Source organism: Pyxicephalus adspersus, chromosome 3 (genome assembly GCF_032062135.1).
Source record: "Pyxicephalus adspersus chromosome 3, UCB_Pads_2.0, whole genome shotgun sequence".
Lineage (NCBI taxonomy): Eukaryota > Metazoa > Chordata > Amphibia > Anura > Pyxicephalidae > Pyxicephalus > Pyxicephalus adspersus.
In genome coordinates, this window is record NC_092860.1 from 90,048,561 (window position 1) to 90,068,237 (window position 19,677).

At 34.2% G+C, this 19,677-nt stretch overlaps 1 protein-coding gene across 3 annotated transcripts in view; it reads left to right on the forward strand.

The window, feature by feature from the left end:
* The window catches only part of BANK1 (B cell scaffold protein with ankyrin repeats 1), a 154,898-nt gene that overhangs the window by 119,674 nt on the left and 15,547 nt on the right, over positions 1–19,677 (forward strand). For 2 of the 3 annotated variants that reach the window (XM_072405629.1, XM_072405631.1), the window contains 5 exons: positions 5,746–5,991; positions 7,128–7,343; positions 8,743–8,997; positions 10,977–11,222; positions 15,400–15,453. In XM_072405629.1, coding sequence (XP_072261730.1) covers positions 5,746–5,991; positions 7,128–7,343; positions 8,743–8,997; positions 10,977–11,222; positions 15,400–15,453 — 1,017 coding nt within the window. The remainder of the gene's footprint in view (positions 1–5,745; positions 5,992–7,127; positions 7,344–8,742; positions 8,998–10,976; positions 11,223–15,399; positions 15,454–19,677) is intronic. The other variant, XM_072405630.1, reaches the window with a different exon arrangement.

Consider the following 19,677-nt stretch of genomic DNA (forward strand, 5'->3'; position numbering starts at 1 on the left):
ATCAGGGATATTTTTCTTATCTTAACAGAAAATATTTTAGTTGCAGAATATTGGTCACAGAACTGCCAATGGCAAAGTTCATCATGTAACACTCACATAACTTTAACAGAAAATGACATTCTTTCATTCTTGTCATCAAATACGGAAATCACAGTAAACATACCATGTGCCATTATCCCACCACAGTGTCAAACTGCTGGGGAAAATAGAGGAAGACAAATGATGTAAAAAAATGGAGCTTATGGGTGGTAAACGATATGATATGTAGAAAATCATAATTCAGGGGTCTTTCATTCATCCATCAATCCAACATAAATCCAGCCCAGGGGCATTCTTTTCTCTAATTCTATACTGACTGGAAGCAATGGATGTATCATGCTGATGGATTAGCTGCTTCTACACTAGGGTGTCGTCTCATCAATAAAACACTACAACCTAAGAAATATTAAGACAATGGCATAAAATGAAGATTAGGGTGATATTGCTTCATTGATTTTTGAGTTGTCAGTGGATATAATCTCACATTTCTTGAAGTTTGACTTTTAATAAAATAAAATAAGATGAACAAGGTCCTAAAGGAAACATAATCCTTATGTTTGGTTAAATAGACTTAATGTCATTGAACTAAAATCAAAGTGGATTTTAAAAAATTTATGCATTTATGTCCTTTCACCTGAATTCATGTTGCTGGGATTTCACTTTAATATGAAAAGACCAAAATATGAAATTATAAGTACATTCAATCTAAAATGGAAACAAAAATAGTATGATATGTATTTTACACAGTACATGCATAAATCCCCCTGTAATGTGGCCACCTGCAGATACAACTGGAGTTAGAACAAATATAAATTGACATTGTAAAATAGGGATGTTGGGAGTCCTGTAACTCATTCAAAACAGATAACAATTTAGGCAGAAGCTGGTAACAAAGTTTTAGGAAAAACAAAACTACTTGAAAACAATTAGGAAGACTCAATGGACCTGATTTATTAAAACTCATTAAAAAAAATATGGGTAAACCTGGGTAATCCAGCAAACCTGGAATGAGTTTGCACTACAATTAAAGCATTTGCCAACTAAGAACAAACTATTTTTTGTTATCCTATTCCAGGTTTTCTGGATCACCCAGGTTCACTCATGATAGTCTATATTCTCTAGTCTTGGAGATTTAATACATGAGGCCCAATATATGAAGAAAAAGGATAACTTGCAAGTCAAATTGATTGAAAGTCTCTGCCTAATACCTAACTCGTAGGGTCATGTTGGCAATGTATGGCTCTACAATTACTTGGCTTCCGACTCTCAATAGGACAAAAGTTAGTAGTGCTTAACCCAACCACTGATGGGACCTGGAGCTCACTGGTTACTGAAATATGCTACCAATTCTACAGCAATTGGAAAACAGGAGACTTACACACCTAACCTGGTGTAAACTTTGCCAGTTGTGATCCTAACGCCTATTGTGCCTGCCACACATCCTTTTCCCATGTTTTAATGTTCCCTTGCAAGGGAATAATTTACTTTGCTTTGTGAACAGCCTATATTCCCTTATTAAATCAGTCCTAATGTCTCTGGGACTAGAATGCTGTATCATTGGCTAATAAGCACTGCTTTTTATCCCTTTTTTTGTCACATGAAATAATGTAGTAGCCCTATAAAATGTTTACGTCTTTGTATATTTAGCTCTATTTATTCATATTTAAAAATGAATAAAATCTAAAAAGTGGTAAAAGATTTTCATAATGATGAACTGTCCCTTTGATTTTAAAATTATTAGTAACATTCAAGACTTTACAAACCTCCCTATTTCCTGGTTATAAAAGTCCTGCTCAAAATTGATTATATGCAATGAAGCTCATGTCCAGGCTGCAAAAAAGCATCAGCCTGTCTTGGGGTTTTATTTCTGAGATTTGTTGGCTAAAATAAAAATTTATTTACATACATTAGGCAAAACAGTAAACTTAACATAATTTGGAAATACTACACAACATATAATCCAATATTTTGCAGAGCCAGGGTATATGTGCTGTTTTATTCCCAGCCCAAAAAACACCCAACAGATCCCCAAAACACATACCGGTATATAATAAAAATCAGAATATAAGTACACCTCCTACAATATCATCGTTGAAGCTTCCTAACACCTGGAAAACATGATTGAATTCAATAGTTTTGACCAACATAAAACAGTTTATTTATGTCACCAAGTATTGTATACATAGTAACTGACTCTAGAATGTGTATGTGTCTGGTCATGTTTATTCATAGTTTAATAGCTAGGTGTAACTCTGACAATGCCTAATAAATCAAATGCTTGTTCATATAGTAAGTAGATGCCTAAAGCCAAACAGCCTTTTGCTTTAGTTTGATCAGAATTCTACAGTATGGATTCAATCAGTTGCTCTTTCACTTCTTACACATTGAAACTGCATATGTCAGGCCTGGTGACTGTACATGAATAAATAATGTTGAAATGCCTGATGGCAAGAGATACTGTTGGTAGAATTTCAGTAAACTTTTAATGTGTTGGAATGACATTTTTAAAATATATAAACAGTGATCAAAATGCAGTAATATTCTGTTATCTAACACTTTTATTGTGCTAAACAAACATTTTAATTTTATTTCACATTACTGTTATTCTTTCTGAACTCTATCTAATGAATAGAGCTTAAATACTGCATATAGCGTGCAGTATTTAGACATTTTTTGGAAAATTACTGGATATTTGTTTTTGCTATTTGTATCAGGCAGTTTTATATAATTTAAATGTATGGACAGAGATGGGTAATCTGAATTGGAGAGACACCGAACCACTCATTCATAACCCCAGACTGTTAATATTTTTGTTACTTTCTGTGTATTGGACAAGTCCACATGCACATATGCAGAACTTCATCCACTTAGCTTTAAAATATAGTAGTATGGAGAACATTTCATAATTTACCAACAGAACAATTGAAAATACATTTCAATTGGATGCATTTTTTATAAATCTAAAGTGAAAACATCATTGCACCTTTTTGTACCTTATCCCTTATTTTTTGTCCCCTATCTTTGTAAAGTAATATACTATCTTATTTAATGTACAGCGCTGCGTAATATGTTGGCGCTATATAAATCCTGTTTAATAATAATAATAATAATCTTCTTCATCTTGCATTTTAGGTTTACTGATCTTTGGAGGACTTACAGGTAGTCTAGTCACTAAACAAAGCTATATGTTTCAGTTAAAGTAGCTATCTTATTTAATGTACAGCGCTGCGTAATATGTTGGCGCTATATAAATCCTGTTTAATAATAATAATAATAATCTTCTTCATCTTGCATCCAGAAATAAAGGGCCAAAAAAAAAAGCTTTACTTTCATATAAATTTTCATGCTAAAGAAAATATTTTTTTCTTCTGAAAGTGAGTGATTAATTATATTATCCAAACATGAAAAACTTGTAGACTTTTTAGGCACATTATATTAACTACTTAATTTGTAAATATCAAATTAATTATTAAGATAAAATCACAAGTTTTTATTTCTCATTCTGATACAATTCAAATTATTAAAAAATTATTAAAAGTGACAATGATGATTTATGTTAATATATCTTTTTATATTTTTTTTATATACTTTTGCTTGACAAAGTCGACTTCATCAGGAGCCAAATTAGATATCAAACAAATATATTCCTTAAAAAAACAGTCCCCTCGGTATATGACGGCTATCAAAGCTCTAATATAAGCAGGTGAAGACATCAGCGACAGCTCACTCTAGAAGTTATAAAAACCCTTGTTTCATTCATAGTGTAGTTAACTCCAAAATTAGACAGTTCAGATATTTCACCTCCATTGTCAACCTGTAAGGATGTTTCTTAAGGAGTTGTTTCATACACGATATGTTCAATTGAAAATATACTGAGGGGACTGTTTCATTTTAAGGAAAATATTTGTTTCATTTCAATTGGCTCGTGATGAAGTAGACTTTGTCTGCGAAACACGTCGAGCAAAAATTGAGTATATTAGCAAAAATCATAATTGTCATGCTTTGTTTAAAATATTTTAATTACATCATAATGCTAAATAAAAACTTGTGATGTTATCATTATAATTGAGTTTACATTTATAAATTAGGTAGTTAATATAAAGTCCCTAAAAAGTCCCAAATTTTCTCAGTCTCTACAAATATATAAGGTTTTCATGCTTACCATAAAAGAAAGAGTTTAGTTCCACTCCAAGCAGCTCAAAGACACAAGAATTTTTTATGGCTGACTTTTCCAAATCTTTGGAGCAGTGCCAGGGCAAGGTTCTTTAGCATCCAAGGTGATGATTCCAAGGTGTGCTCTCTACCTGAACTGAAATTCTCCGCTGACCCTACCAACAACTTTTGGTCAATGGATAAACTATGGGGAATAAATGCAGTGTGTGTATTGTAACAAAGTTGACCATTGCTCGTTAAGGCTTAAAATAGGTAAGGCTAAACCAGTGTGGCTCAGTGAAAAGGAACATAAGGCAGATAGTCAATAATGTTATGATAAATACATTTTTAATCACATTTTAAAACTAATGTTGTTTAAACCCCAATTTCCTTATTTTATTTTGCAAAAAAAAATAAAATTTTGCAAAAAGTACCCTAATAAAGCCAATACAGTTTGGGTGTTTACGCTAAATATAAAACAAATGCACAAACATAATGAGCAAAAAAAATAAACAGTCCCATGCAAACATTTTAAAAACAGCAAGCAGCTGAGGCAATAGGAGAAGCAAGAGTTAATAATAATTATTATTAATAAAGAGTAAAGTGTTTGATTAAAATATGTATTATGTTTTTTTATTAAGTGTGGATAAACATTTTTTTACCTAATACTTATTAACCTAAAAAACATTTTAACAATATCGGTAAAGCTATTTATGAGTAAAGCCTGCAGTCATTGTGGTTGATCTTTTTTGCTTGTAATTTAGCAAGAGTTTTCCCTTTGCAAGGGATATTTCATTTACCTTAGGGAATGTGGTTAAATGGATTTTTCAAAGGATAACCCAATCTTAGAAAAAGTATTTTTGCGTCTAATAGACTGGTTGGTAAAGTCTGAAAAGTTTCACCTCATTCACTAAATTAAGTGAAATATACTTTGTTTACAATATACAACCTCATTGTTTGCAGACTTCATTCATACAGCCTGTAACTCAAAATATTCAAAACAAATACTTTAGAGAGTGGGTTGGATTTGGCATGGGTGGAAGTAGAAGGAGTCTGTTTATTGCTCTCTGGAAATTGACTAACCTGTGTGGGAGGAATGAGAGTAGGAAGTGGTTTGAGTTGACCTGGTTTGGGTCATCCATTAGTCCTTATTTTGTTGCAGTTATGACAGATGGACAGTCCCACACTTAAGAAATAACAGTCATGCCGGTATTTGCAATTTGTGAAGCTCTATTGCTTCAATACAATGTCTACATAGAAAAAGCAAACCCCACCCTTGTATTTGTAATGTGGTTCTTCCCCCAGAGGAGAAAATCAGCTGTATGGTATAAACAACAAGGCACTTCCGGATACTGTGGCACAAACCACCACAATACAACCATAGTTGTCTACAAATGTGCACAAAATGGTTCCCAACTGCTCCCATTAGGTTAAATAGGAGGTGTTGGGAGCATGGTTGAGAACACGCCAGTCAAAGTCTGAAATGGGCTAAAAGCCATAATTAATGTTTTGTTTTATTTAGTAAATTGAAAACTCTATTTTATCATGTTCCAGGTGAAGAGTATCAGGAAGATATTCATGAGAAATGGCTCTGTGGGAATGAGAGCAAATACAGCAATGAGGCTGAGCAAGGTTTGCAAAATGCAGAGTACAATTTAGGATCCAGTATTGGAAATCTATATGTGCCTCTGCCACCTCAATCTGACTTCAAGAACTTGCCTGTACAGATAGACTGCAGTTCTGCCAGTATGATTCCACTTCCAGAAGACAGTCCACCAGAGGTGTTTCGCTGTTTACAAGGTATTGGTTTTCATTTGTAAATTTGAAGTTTATATTTTTCAAGCAAAACAATACCAAGCAAAATCCCTAACATAATATAGCTTTCTATAAAAAAATTAAAAAAAATACATTTTCTTTTTTTTTTTAGGTCATGCTGCTTTATTTAGGTAATATCAAGAGCACTAGACATTTCCATGCACCCCAGGCTTTTCTTAACTCCTGTCTACAGCCTTGTGGATTGTATAGAGGTTTTAACCAAATAAACCAATAATAATGTTTAGTAATTTAAGGTTAGGTCGAAATGAGATACTTTTTCTTACCATTGTATATAACAATAGCAGATGAATTTTGGTATGTCTGTTTAAATTGATGGTTGACATTGTCCTAAATTTAACCCAGTCATTTGTACATTTTACCAGTGATTCAAATACATATAAAACCATACACATTTCTTAGGCATTTTAGACAACTGTTCAAAGATGCTACTTTATAGACCTAAATCTATTTATAAAGCCATGGATCTGTAATTCACTGAAACAGACAACAGACTAGCAAAATACAAAAAAAACCTTTGAAAATAATGTAATTGCTTACTTAGTCTACATAGTAATAAATAATTAAATACAAAGTGTATTATTCACTACAAAAGCCATCCTGTTTGTTAAATCCATTCCTACTCATATCTCTTAGTATGCAAGTGTTTTTTTTCCTAATCTGCAAACAGTTGCTATTTCATCAAGCATTCGTTTCTGATAAAAAGTGCGGATGTTTGTATCAGGTATGAACTTTAAATGTATTGTTAAAGGTTTTGCACTTGAATGCATTTTTTTAGAGGTTCAAACAATAAAAATAACAGTGACTGTTGATCCAAGGAACATCCGACTGCTTCATGGAATCAGGAAGGAATTAATTTCCCCTGTTGAAGCAAATTGTACCAGGGTTTTTTTGCCTTCCTCTGGACCAACTATGTCTATATAGGGTTTTATATCTGGGATATGTTTATTTCCCTAGTGGTTGAACATGATGGACTTTTTTCAACCTGACCTTCTATGTAACTATATATATATATACATATTATTACAACTTACAATAGTTTATTTATATTATGTGATATGTAATAGTCAGTAGTAAAATGTTTTGGACCTCTTGTATGACAGAGGAAGAGGCTTCTAATGAAAGTAAAGTAAGCCAAGAGTGTCCGGAGGATGAGGAACAGGACAATGAGTTTCATGAGGAACCATTGGTATTTGCCTCTACTGAAGATGATGTGTACATTGTATTTGAAACCAACACTAAAGGTATACTAGGAGGACAACAGTCCTTCATCACACATGATACAACAGTTCCAAAGAATTCTCTTTGCAGCATTCAAGGTAAACCAACAAGCTCTATACCATTCTTTTAGGACATATTCACTTCTTATTCTTTATTTTTATTATATATATTTATTTATATACTCCAGCTTATTGGCCAATAAGACAACATACTTTGGGACCTATACACAGAACAGAAGAAAGCGGAGCTTGGCACCATTTAATGATGCCTGCTGTCTGCTCAGTATTATATTATATACTGTAGGTAAGGTATACAGTGTGACAAAACAACAGTTGCTCCTCTTCTTTTTAAAGAATAAAGCTTTATTAGGGTTTTTAACAAAAAAAAAAAGCAAATTTCTTTGGATGTGGTTAAACAGCCCATCAGAAAAAAATGTATACCAAAATATCAGAATACATTGTATTTCAATTTATTCAAATTTAGAGGGTGGTGGCTGTGGATGATTACAATGGAATCAAACATTTTGACACGTTTTGGCATAAGTAACCTTCAGTGATGGAAGGAAGGGATGGAACAGATAAAACAGAAGGTGGGGTGGGAGTCGCTTCTACACAGGTGTGAGTCCAGGGTAATAGGCCAGCCAATGATCCCAGATGAGTTCAAAAGTATTGGGAGTATCTCTGAGAATACAAGTAAGTTTATCATTGACCATGATCAAGTTAAATTTGGTGTATATGACTGCTATGGACATGGTTTTAATCTGTGGAACTAACTGGACAACATGTGTTTTGTTAAAGCATTAGGCTCTATTTATAAAACAGGGAATCTGACATTCCTTCAAACATTCTCTCGTGGGAATCTTCCAGGTCCATGTCTTTCAATGGCAGCAAATAATTTCACAAGGGTATGTTTAGGGGAATGTTCGATTACCTGTTTTATAAACAGAGCCCATTGTGTGCCATAAGCAGTTGTTCTTGAAAAAAAAAATATGTTTTAACTTTTGTCAAACTTTATCATTTTTCAATGCTTCAGAAATGTAAAAGATATCAACAATTGCCAACCACTATACTTAGAATATTATTAAAGCCAAGACTCTACAAATATCCATTGATGGGTGGGGATTTGTGTTTAGATGAGGCTCAAAGGTAACACCAGTCTTACTTTCTTAAAAGAAAGGGAATACTCCCCATTAGTAGTGCTCAGTAATTCTGTTCCATAAATCCTATAAAATAAATTCTGTGACTGAGCCTAAATCAAGCAGATCCAGGGCAAATCTTTACTTCCAATTGCCTTTTTCTCTTCCCTTGCAGAAAAATACTGTTCTGGCATGTTGCAAGGTTTATTTGTGACCCTGTAAAACAACTATATGAATTTCAGCATTCAACATTTGTTTCATGACTGCTTTTCTTTGCCGACACAATACATTGTATGCCTCTATACCAGTTATAATGAATGCAATTTACAATAATAACATAACTTAAATTTCATCTATGACAGAGGAAAGAAATGATAGTGACAATGAAAATGTCACATCCACTGAACCAGATGAATACACTGAAGAAGGAGATAATAATGAATATAATGAAGAGCCATTACTCGTTGCTTCCATGGAGGACGATGTGTACATTGTATTTGAAACAGGAAATACTGAGACACAACAAAGACAAAATTCTTCTATTACACACAATCCGGTAGCTCCAGTGATCACATCTAACCCCACAATAGAAAGTGTTGCATCATATAATTTTCAAGGTAATACTGATTTATCATGGCCACAACTATTCAAATGGTCATTGTTAATTTTGATTCTATCCATTCCTTCTCGGCACAACAAATGGGGAAAAGCATTTTACAGATTAAATTTGTGTCTTTATTATACTGCATTGTGTTCAGTGGAAGAACAAATCTAGTAAAATTGTAATAATGACTCATCATTGCGTTTGTCTGTGTAAACACAATTGTTCTTTGAATTGATACAAATTTTTTTAAAAAGAAATGATATTGGTCAATTAATTGCCTAAAACAATCCTGTAGAAAATTAAAACCCCAAAAAGAAGTATATTTTACACCAACCTGTTCTGCCACCTGTTCCACGGATCTTTGCTCTGTATAAGAGCTGTGGACTTACGACACTTGTGGCTTTCCACCATGTAGTGGCTCTATCTACCAAACCCTCAACTTCATCAAACATGCATGTAACACTTGTAGAAATGCTAATGCTGGATTTGAAGATTCTGGGGCAGATACTAAACATAGAGAAGATCTGGAGAATAAGTTGGAGGACAAGTTGGTGATTGTGTACCTATACAAAGCAAAGTGACAAGTTCACTTTACAGAAGGTCAAGTTCGTGAAGTGGGTGCCTGTCGAAGGTAAGCAACTGCTGCTGTCACTGCCTCCTGTAAAGCAAACCTGTTTTTTATACTCAGTGTATACCAGGTATACTTTAGAGGAAGAACAAAAGCAAACTACCAAAAGCCAAAAGTTATCTAAAATTATTTTTATAATATAATGAGGATTTATATAGCGCCAAATATTACCCAGTGCTGTATATTAAATAGGGGTAGCAAATGACAGACGAATAGAGACAGTGACACAGGAGGAGAGGAAAGGAAAGTAAACACAATAGGAGGGGAGATACGTAGTGGTGGGAAGTAGTGACGGTTTCAAAAGACAATAAAATTCCTTGGCAAGTTTGAAAAAATTAAAAAAAGTTTGAAAGTAGGAGCAAGCCAAATAGGAAGAGGAAGACAATTCCAGAGAGTTGGGGCAGCTCTAGAAAAGTCTAGGAGCCGTACTTGTGATGAGGTTATGAGTGAGGAAATCAGTAGTAGGTGATTGGAGGGGTGAAGAGAGTGGCTAGGGGAGTATTTTTTTTTCCGGGACATCTACAAAAGGTAAACAGTACAGAAGCTATTGTGACAAGAAATAAACTTGTGCCAGGTAGTGTGTGAACTAGTAGTAAACAAGAATTATCTTTCCACTTATTGCCTTTGAATTAGGTCTGAGCTTTGACTGGGCCTTTCAAGCACATTTAGGTTTTTGGTTTTAAACTCCTTCCACGTGAAGCCTTGCCTGTATGTTTGAGTTGCTGTCCTCCTGAAAAGTGAACCACCACTCCAGTCTTAACTCTCATGTAAACTTAAACAGGTTTTGTTCTAAAATGACCCTGTTTTTACTCATCTTGCCCTCAATACTGGGCAGTTTCAGAATTTGAGGCTGTAACCACAATGTTTCACTCAATGGATATTTTAGTGCTGGTGGCTAAACGTTCAGTTTTTATCCAATTAGGCAGGCTTGCATCTCCCATATGCATTTTTGTAAAAGTGGAAAAAAAGATTTCATATAGGTTTGATTAAGCAGTGGCTTTCTTCTAGTCACTCTGCCATAAAGCCAAACATTGTAAGCACAGCATTGTGGGGTTATCCTATCTTACAGATACTCCCACTATCATTGATGATGTCTGCATCTTCTTTAGAGATACCTTTGGCCTCTGTGTTGTCTGTCATTGAGTTTTAACATACTATATTCGTTTAACTTTTCATAAACTATTTAACAATGCTTTACAGGAATTTTCAGAGTTTGGAAAATATTTAAGTAACCCAATTCTTGTTGGTCCTCCTACAGAACATGACTGATACTTCATTAGACTTCTTGTCCAGATTTGCTCCTCAGCTATCATTGATTCCCTATGCAGGTGTATTCTTATTTCTAATAAAGTTATTTGTTACAGAAGAAGGATATCAAGACAGTTTTTGTGAAAATTACATTTGGGATGAAACTGTAAATGACAGCAATGAAGAAGATCCGTACAGCCTTACCTCTCATGAAAATGAGTATGTGGAGTTACCTTTTGAACCAGCTGATGAAGTAAACCAAAGATCAAAAAAATCTTTCATTGGGCATAGAGCTCCCTTACCAGCACCTAGGCCACAAGCTGCTGCCACTTCCCAACCTGAAGACTCCTACATTTCCAGAGGTAAGAATGAATCAGGTCTGTAAACAGCTGTATCACAGCTTGGGTCAAAGGGTATGGGGGTATTCTCCTGCATGTTAGCTGTTGGTGGGCTGGCAACAGCAACGGCAACGGCAAATTTAAAAAAGAAAAACCTTGCTAACTATTACATTATTTCCTACATTAAAATCACAAATCGGCATGGTATGGTTGCTAGTGTGGCAATGCCTTTCAAGACACAAACCTGCAAATACCAATAGAAAAAGTCATTAAAGGAAGATATGCATTGCAAATAAATAGTTAAGGCATTTATCTGGAATTTTAGTTCAGACATGATACATAAACCAATCTGATAAAATTACCTTTTTGAATTAAACCTAATTATTATTATCCTTAATGTGTTTTTGTTACTATTCTATTATTATTGTTACAACAACTCAAATATATTTTATAAACCTACTTACTAGTCTTTTAGCTAAACATAATCATATTTCAACTTGATTTTGCATAATTTTGAGTATTTAGGTTTTTACTGCAATACAGTATTTTACTTATTACGGGTTTTTGAAGCTGTGACATTTTTTTAAATATTATTTTCATTCAGAAAATAATAATGTTTCAAATTAATGAGTAAACCTCAAAATAAGACACCTTTCAATCAATTCATCCTGAATGTTTAAAAAATTCTTTCAATTTTTGTAAAAATTTTACAATGTTTAAAATCCATAAAACATATTTTTTATTTATATAAAGAATAATAGGAGGAAAACAGTAAATTTAGACCTTTTGCCTACACAGCACCCATCCTTCAGTTTGACTACTGACTAGTGAATAGGTAACTAGTGTCCTAATCCTATAGGGTCCACTATAACCTATTTATCCAAGATATGCTTTGTGCGCTTCAGTGAAAACAAAGAAAAGGATATTACATAGGATAGGTACACAAATCCTGCATCTTTTATCCCCACCCTGCCCCGCACCTACAGTGTGCACATATCGTGTGGGCAACCCCCCACAACAGGCAGAGGACCTGGCAAATTATTTTTTTCTTGCAAAAACTTAGATATAAGTAGATATAAGTATTTTAATGTGTGAGATACATTGACATTTTATGTCCTTTAAACTCACATAATAAAAATGTAAGCATTAAAAACAATCATCAAACAGCTATCATGGTATTGCTTGGTTTACTTTTTAGTATTGTTGATTCAATAGACCAGATAGTGACCAGGATACAGATGACAGGCTGCTGGAGAAAAGGGAGCAGATTTTTGAAGTTCACTCATGTGGTTTTTCAGAGCAATGTTTTTCTTCACAATACAAGATAAAAGATTTCAGGCATTCTCTTGTGGACATATAGGTTGATATATAAAACCTCAGCAGCTAATTAAGGAGTACAGTTCAGGAGCAGAACACTAAGCTGTCTCACCAGCATCTGTCTCCTCACACTCAAGGGAGCCTACGAAAAAAGAGAGCAAAGAAAAGAGTGTCACAGATTCAAAATTACCTAGAATGTAAAAAAAATGGTTTTGGGTAACAAAAATAAATTAAGCGCTTGTCAAATCAAGTCTGAATTGTGGCAGTCTGCAGTTGAAAGACCAGTATATATATTTAGCACACATAGGTATGAATTTTGTCCTATTTGTGCTAAAACAGCAAAGCTTAAAACCAAAATCTTTCTCTTACCTTTTAAATACAGAAACATTTTTGGGTCTTCCTAGAAAGCAATAAATGCGACATTCACTGAAACATTCTCTGGTGGAGAATCAATGACTGCCTGGAAACACAAGGACCTGGAAGATTATCCACTAGGGAATGTTTTAGTGAATGTCAGATTTGCTGCTTTATAAATAAACCCTTTTTTGTACTTGAATTTGAAAGGCTAGATATCTAATGTTTTACAAAAATTTTTATTGAAATATTATAATACAACATATTTGTAAAGGAGTTAAAATAAATGTAATAATTTTCGAGCAATCTAATGTGTTATTCCACACCCTATGTATTTAAATACAATCAGTTTAATGAATAATGCTTGTTGTGCTATAGATTTTATAAAATTATATATTTGCTGAACCCTAGGTTAGCCTTTTTTTGTTCATATCTTTTCTTGTATGTGCATATATAATGGTGAATGTAGCTACAAGTGTGCCAACTGTGACAACTAAAAACATGAAGCCATAGATTTTTTGTCTAAAGGCTTTTGAGCAAATATTCTAGTCCTTGCTGCTCCCCCTTTACCTTGCTGTTGAATTTTAAATGTGTAAATTAATTTACACAAACATTTACCATTACTGTATAAATATGAATAGATTGCATCTTTTAGAAATGTCAGTATATCAATTAAAATATAATTACACATTGCTTGCTTTATACTTTAAAAACAACACACCAGCTTCATGTCACCAATAAACTATACTATGACTCTTGAGGCTGCAGAGCAAATTGGATTCTGTAACTAGGAGAAAACATATGCATTACTTTAAAGTAGAACAAAATCAGAAGCAATGTATAATTTATAAGTAAATTCACTTCACCTTATGATGAAACATCATGTATTATTCAGTATTCCTCTCAGGGATACATAAAGCCACAATAACATCTCTTTACCTTGTAAGTGGTCAGATAGGGATTTAAGGGACTCCAGCTTCAACCTTCAAGTTTTCTTGACCTGGGCAGTAGATTGAATCCAGTGTTAATCCTTTGCCTTGTGTTTCTCCGTACCCTAGATGCCACACTTGTAGCTATATTCTAATTAATTCAGTATTATATATGTACAGGAAATCATATGCTCATTTGATATGGTTCAGCTAGGATTTTCACTATAATTGGAGGACAATAGAAACAATGGAGGATTCTCTAAAATACCCAGGAGATACTACAAAAAATTTAAAATATTTAGAGAGGAAGCCAATAAATGTTTTAGAAAATATGCAGTAATTACGGTAGCTTTTTCTGTAGCAATGAAGAAAGGGATAAATTTCAATATGCCGTTTGGTAATAATGATTTTCCATGAATGCTTTCTTTTTAACCAAAAAGCAGGTCATGTGTCACTTTCACCTGCACAACATCTCCAAAATATACCTGTCCCTAGAGACCACCAAACTCCTTGTACATGCTCTTATCATCTCTTGTCTGGACTACTGTAACCTCCTCCTCGCTGGTATTCTGCTAACCTGACTCTCTCCTCTACAATCTATTATGAATGCTGCAGCCAGACTCATCCATCCTTCCCACCTCTCCTCTTCTGCTGGATCTCTTTGCAGTTCTCTTTATTGGCTTCCATTTCACCGTAGAATAAAAGTCAGGCTCCTGTGCTTTGCCTTTAAATCCCTCCACAGTTCTTGTCCCACCTACATTTCTGACCTGGTAAAAAAAAATACTCCCCTGGCTGCTCTCTTTACTACAATGACCTACTAATGACTTCCTCACTTATAACCTCATCACACGCACGGCTACAAGACTTTCTAGATCTGCCTTGATTCTGTGAAATGGTTTGCCTCGTCCTATCTGGCTTGCTCCTACTTTCTTCACATTTTAAAGACTACTTAAAACTAGTGTTGAGCGAACCCGAACTGTAACGTACCGAACTTTACGATTTTGGGTACCCGGACCCGAACCGAACTTTGCCNGAAAAGTTTGGGTTCGAGTTCGGTGTTCGGGCATTTAATAAAGCTTGTTGAAAGGCTGCAGGGCAGCCAATACACAAGCTTTTAAGCTGTGGGCACTTAGAAGCCATCCCAGCCATTCTATCTAAGAATACAGGCACTACAAGTGATGAATGGGGACAAGTCCCCATTCATCACTTGTAGTGCCTGGACATTGTAGTAGAACTGCAGATTACCTCTGCAGTTCCACTACGATCTCTTGTCCCCATTAGATAGAGTTTCTCTATCTAAGAATACAGGGCACTACAGGTGATGAATGAGCACTACAAACTGAAATGAACAAAGATCCTGTACTTTGATTCTTTGTAAACAATTTTTAAAACACAGCCATGCAAGTTATTGCATTTGAATATAAACAGCAGAACAATCTCTAGGATTTACCAGTGTATCTGAACTGCCTACCATAGGTCTTCTTTTATTAGTAATCTCACAATGAACAGATTTAAATATCTATTAGCCCTTTTTTTAGCTTTGCTTTTTGTAAACTAAATATGTAATAATAAGATTACTTTTAACATCTACTTTTTTACAGTGTTTCGCCAAAAGGAAGAAGAGAAAAAGATATATAGCACTGGACCCTATCAAAGTAGGTTTTGGGGTTTTTTTCATTCTAGAAGAAAGAGAAAGAACATATGGAAAGAATATCATGACTATTCTAAAATGGGAACTAAAGCCCTTATTTTTAGGATTTGTGATGAAAGTGAGATATTCAGTCCTCTGTCCTGTGTCTTCCGCCTAGTGAAAGTGCAGCAGATAATATTTCATGTGTTTATTAGCTATACTTTTTAATTCGTATAGAATGGGAAAGGTTTGAACTATTATCTGATTTCCATTGCAGTCTGTGTGCCTGTTAAGTAGTCTTGTTATTTTCTTACTGCAATTGAAACAATGAAGGCTTCTTTGAAAATACCTAGGATATAATGAAAACATTTAAAATATTTAGAGTAGAGTCAATATATATTTTAGAGAATATGCATTAGGGTTTTTCACTATAAAGATGAAAAGAGGGCTGAATTTCAATATGCTGTTTGGCAACAGTGACTTTTCTAAGTTCTATGCTTTCTGTAAAAATGAGATGTGTGTCATGTATCCAATTAACTAGTAATGCTAGTTAATTGGATACATAACTAATAAAGACAAGCAGAGAAAATAGGTTTTTAGAAAAGGCCATAAACAAGAGGGTATAGTCATTATTAGTGGCCAACAGAGGTTCAGCCCAATCCCTATTTTACTGATTTTTTTTTTAGGTAAAAGTTTTGTCCCCACTGGAGAGATTTTCCAAAAAATTTTCTGAGCCAACAGGAAATTATAGAAAAAATGTCCTATTGACAGCACAGACTGCAAAATAAATGTCACAAAGTGGAAAAAAAGTGTAGGAAGCTAAATATGTAAAGCATCAGGTCAGGTCTTAAACAGTTTAGAGAAAAAGGTTATCATTAGACAGCTCTCTAAAGAGTGGTAGCTGAGTGATATCGCATATGAAGTGTAAGTGAATAGATATTTGTAATTTATTTTAAAACTAACAAATTATAAGAGAAATGAAATACAAAACATTTAGGGAAAATATATAAAATTAGAGGACTAATTTATTTATTTAAAAACAAATAAAAAAAGGACTGAATAAATAATTTCAAAAGTAACATAGAATTTGGAGTCCCAGTGTTAAGGTATAGGATCACCCCCACATTCAGTCTCCCAAAACCAAAATGGGGGTTTGTTAGGGGGAAGTTACTGTGGAATCTGAGAGCCCCGTTAATAAGAAGCAACTAGATATCTGATCCCTCCATGAATAAGTGAAAAAGTACATTACAGGTAGTCCACGTTTAATGACTAACCTTTTACTGACTACCTGCAATTATGACCTGTACAGCGATGCAGTGTTTCCTCTCCAGTCTTCTAGGCTCCATCTTGTTTCCTCTTTCACAAATATCTGTGATCGTGGTCTGCAGACCATCGGTGAACTTGTCACTGACAGGTGCTGCAGACCGGGTCTATCCTATACTCCTACCTTAACGACCAGGTTCCAGGAATGGAACTTGGTCATTGGGAGAGGAGTATCTGTAGTACTCTTTACTTATTACCACAAAAAGTTCAACTTAAATAAACACAGTGCTTCATTGAACAACTTTACATGCCTACCAACTTAAAATAAAGTTTAATATATCCCCAGGAGTAAATATAGCATGAATCACATCATCAATCAATGCAGTAGTAAAGTAAATCCATTATCACTCAGGATGACTTGATCTCCAGAAATATTTACCCATGGCAGAACTATTGCTAAATGACAGTCATAAAAAGTAATAAAGTAGAAATGTACTGCATGCTTTTTCATGGAAAAACACACAGCAGAATTAAAAAGCATTTTCAGGGAAATTCTGCATCATTCATCCCAAAAAGTACTTTCTGTCCCAAAAATGATTGTGTGGAAAGTTGCAGTTCATCCCTAATGAGCAGCTGTTTTTGTAGAATTTTAATGGTAGTCAGAATAGCTGTTAAGACAATGAAGCTTTGTAGATGTGCCCCTGAAGCTTGTCTGACATCTGCACAATTTCTAAGAATTTGTTTTATCAGTTATGCTTAATTCCCAGCTATAATGGTAAGAATACTTCCAAAACAATAGAAAGGTAATGACAAAAGATGTCACTTGGAATCTCGAAAGAGCACTTTCACAAGGTTTCAAAAAAAGACAGAAAATGTTAAGCCTAAAAAAAATACTCTAATGGTTGATAACATCAAACTTCTTGTCATTGAGTGTGTACATTGGCCTGGCATTTTATATTTCCAGATTTTGTCATGTTAGATAAAATACTTCAGGATATATCAATCTAAATGTTGCTACTTTTACATTAGCGATTAAGTTCTGGAAAGAAGTTTCTTAAAAAAAATAAAGTAATAATTTGAAAGCCATGTTTTGTATGAAGGCTTACTAGTAAAATATTAATTTCTAAGTACCTCTCTATAATAACAGTAGAATGACATCTCTTAACAATTGTATTATACTTTTAAAAAAATACAGTTTCACATCAAATGTTAGTCTTAAAGTAAACATATCCTGGTGTTATAGTAACCAGTCATTTTTATTTGGTTTTAGTGTTCCGCAAATTTGTTCTTATGACATTGTTGTTTCATTAGGCTCATTATTAACAGCATCTAAGAAAAGAAAAATAATTAAATTAAAAACCCCTAAAAACCATGTGCTTTTTAGAACACAATTAGTGACATAGTTTTTCAAATGATAACACAGCTCAACAACAAAAAAAATATTTTCACTTGCCAGGGATTTTTCCATATATTTATTCAGGTTTGTTGAATCCAGAAATGAGATCAGTTTCATTGAATTGGCTCTAGTTCTTATGATACAGGAATCGGAATAGATGATTTTACCAACAACAAATGTTAACACAGCATATTATTATCAATCTTTATTTACACTGATGTTTTGCATTCTATTTAACCACCTAACCGATAAGCCCGAACTTTTCCGTGCTAAAAAAAGTTACTATTTTCGATAACCCCGAACTTTTCTCACTGTATGTAAATACAGTGAGAAAAGTTCGGGTTTATCGATCACTTACCTGGTCCCGCTGCGATCGTCCATCCGTCGTGTTCCAGCGTCGTCCTCCAGCGTCGTCCTCCAGCGTCGGGTGTCCTCTCCGGGAAGAAGAAGCCGGCTGGCTTCTGAAAAAACCGGCTTAGAAGAAAAAGCCGGCCGCCTTCTTCTCCCTCCGTTCTGTACAGCGTGATGGCAAAAAAAAAAAATACTCACCTTCTCCCTCCGCTCCTCCGGACACCTCCATCCTCTTCGATCTTCATCCGGCGAGTGCAGTAACGATCACCGGGGTTTCCCGGTGACGTCTCTGCATGCGTCGGCGCGGGAGGGAGGCGGGGCGGGAAATTCAAAATTTTGTATTGAGTTCCTTTGCATTGAACTCAATACAAAAAAAGCTGTATTGAGTCCTATACAAAGAAATCCTTATATAATAATGTACATTACATTATACACTATTTTTTTTTTTAAACTTTTAGTTTTTTTTTAAAGGTTTTTTTTTTATGTTTTATAAAAAAAAATTATTATTGAATTTATAAAATTTTGGACATATTTCGGTGAGTTATGCGGTAATTCGGTGAATTATAAGTAATTATTGAGTAATTTGGTGAATTATAGCCTACAATCTAAAATAAATTTCCATACAAAAAATGTAACACTTTTTGCATGGAAGTTTGGAAAGAATTAGAATACCCGGCGTTCGCGTACGCATCCCTCGGCTATTCCTGATGATGTGCGTGCATGCGCCCGTCGATAGGGGTCGTAGCGGGAAATTCAAATATTTTGTATTGGATTCAATACAAAGTCCTGTATCCAGTCCAATACAAGATAATACAAAATATATTTATGTGGTTTTGTCTATAGGTATGTGACGTTGGACGGTTGGACACTAGGGAGGTGTTTTAGAAAAATATTTTACTATACAGTATACCGAATTATCGCATTTTCAGTATTTTTCATTTATTTATGTATTCTTGTTTAAGCTGATTTTTGTGTATTTTAATTTTATTAAAAGTATTTTTTTTTTTTTCATGATTGTGTGTTTCAGACATTTTTTATATTCATGATATCCACTAGTTCCCTGTTTGGACATATTTCTGTAAGTTACAGGTCTACAATTTAAAAAAAAAATTTCATTAAAACCTGTAACGCTTTTGGAACAGAAATCTAGACCTCAGTGTAACGCCCAGGTGGTTAATAAACTTAGCATTATTTTCATGAAACTTTCATTTGCCTTTTTTTTTATTCATACATTTTCTT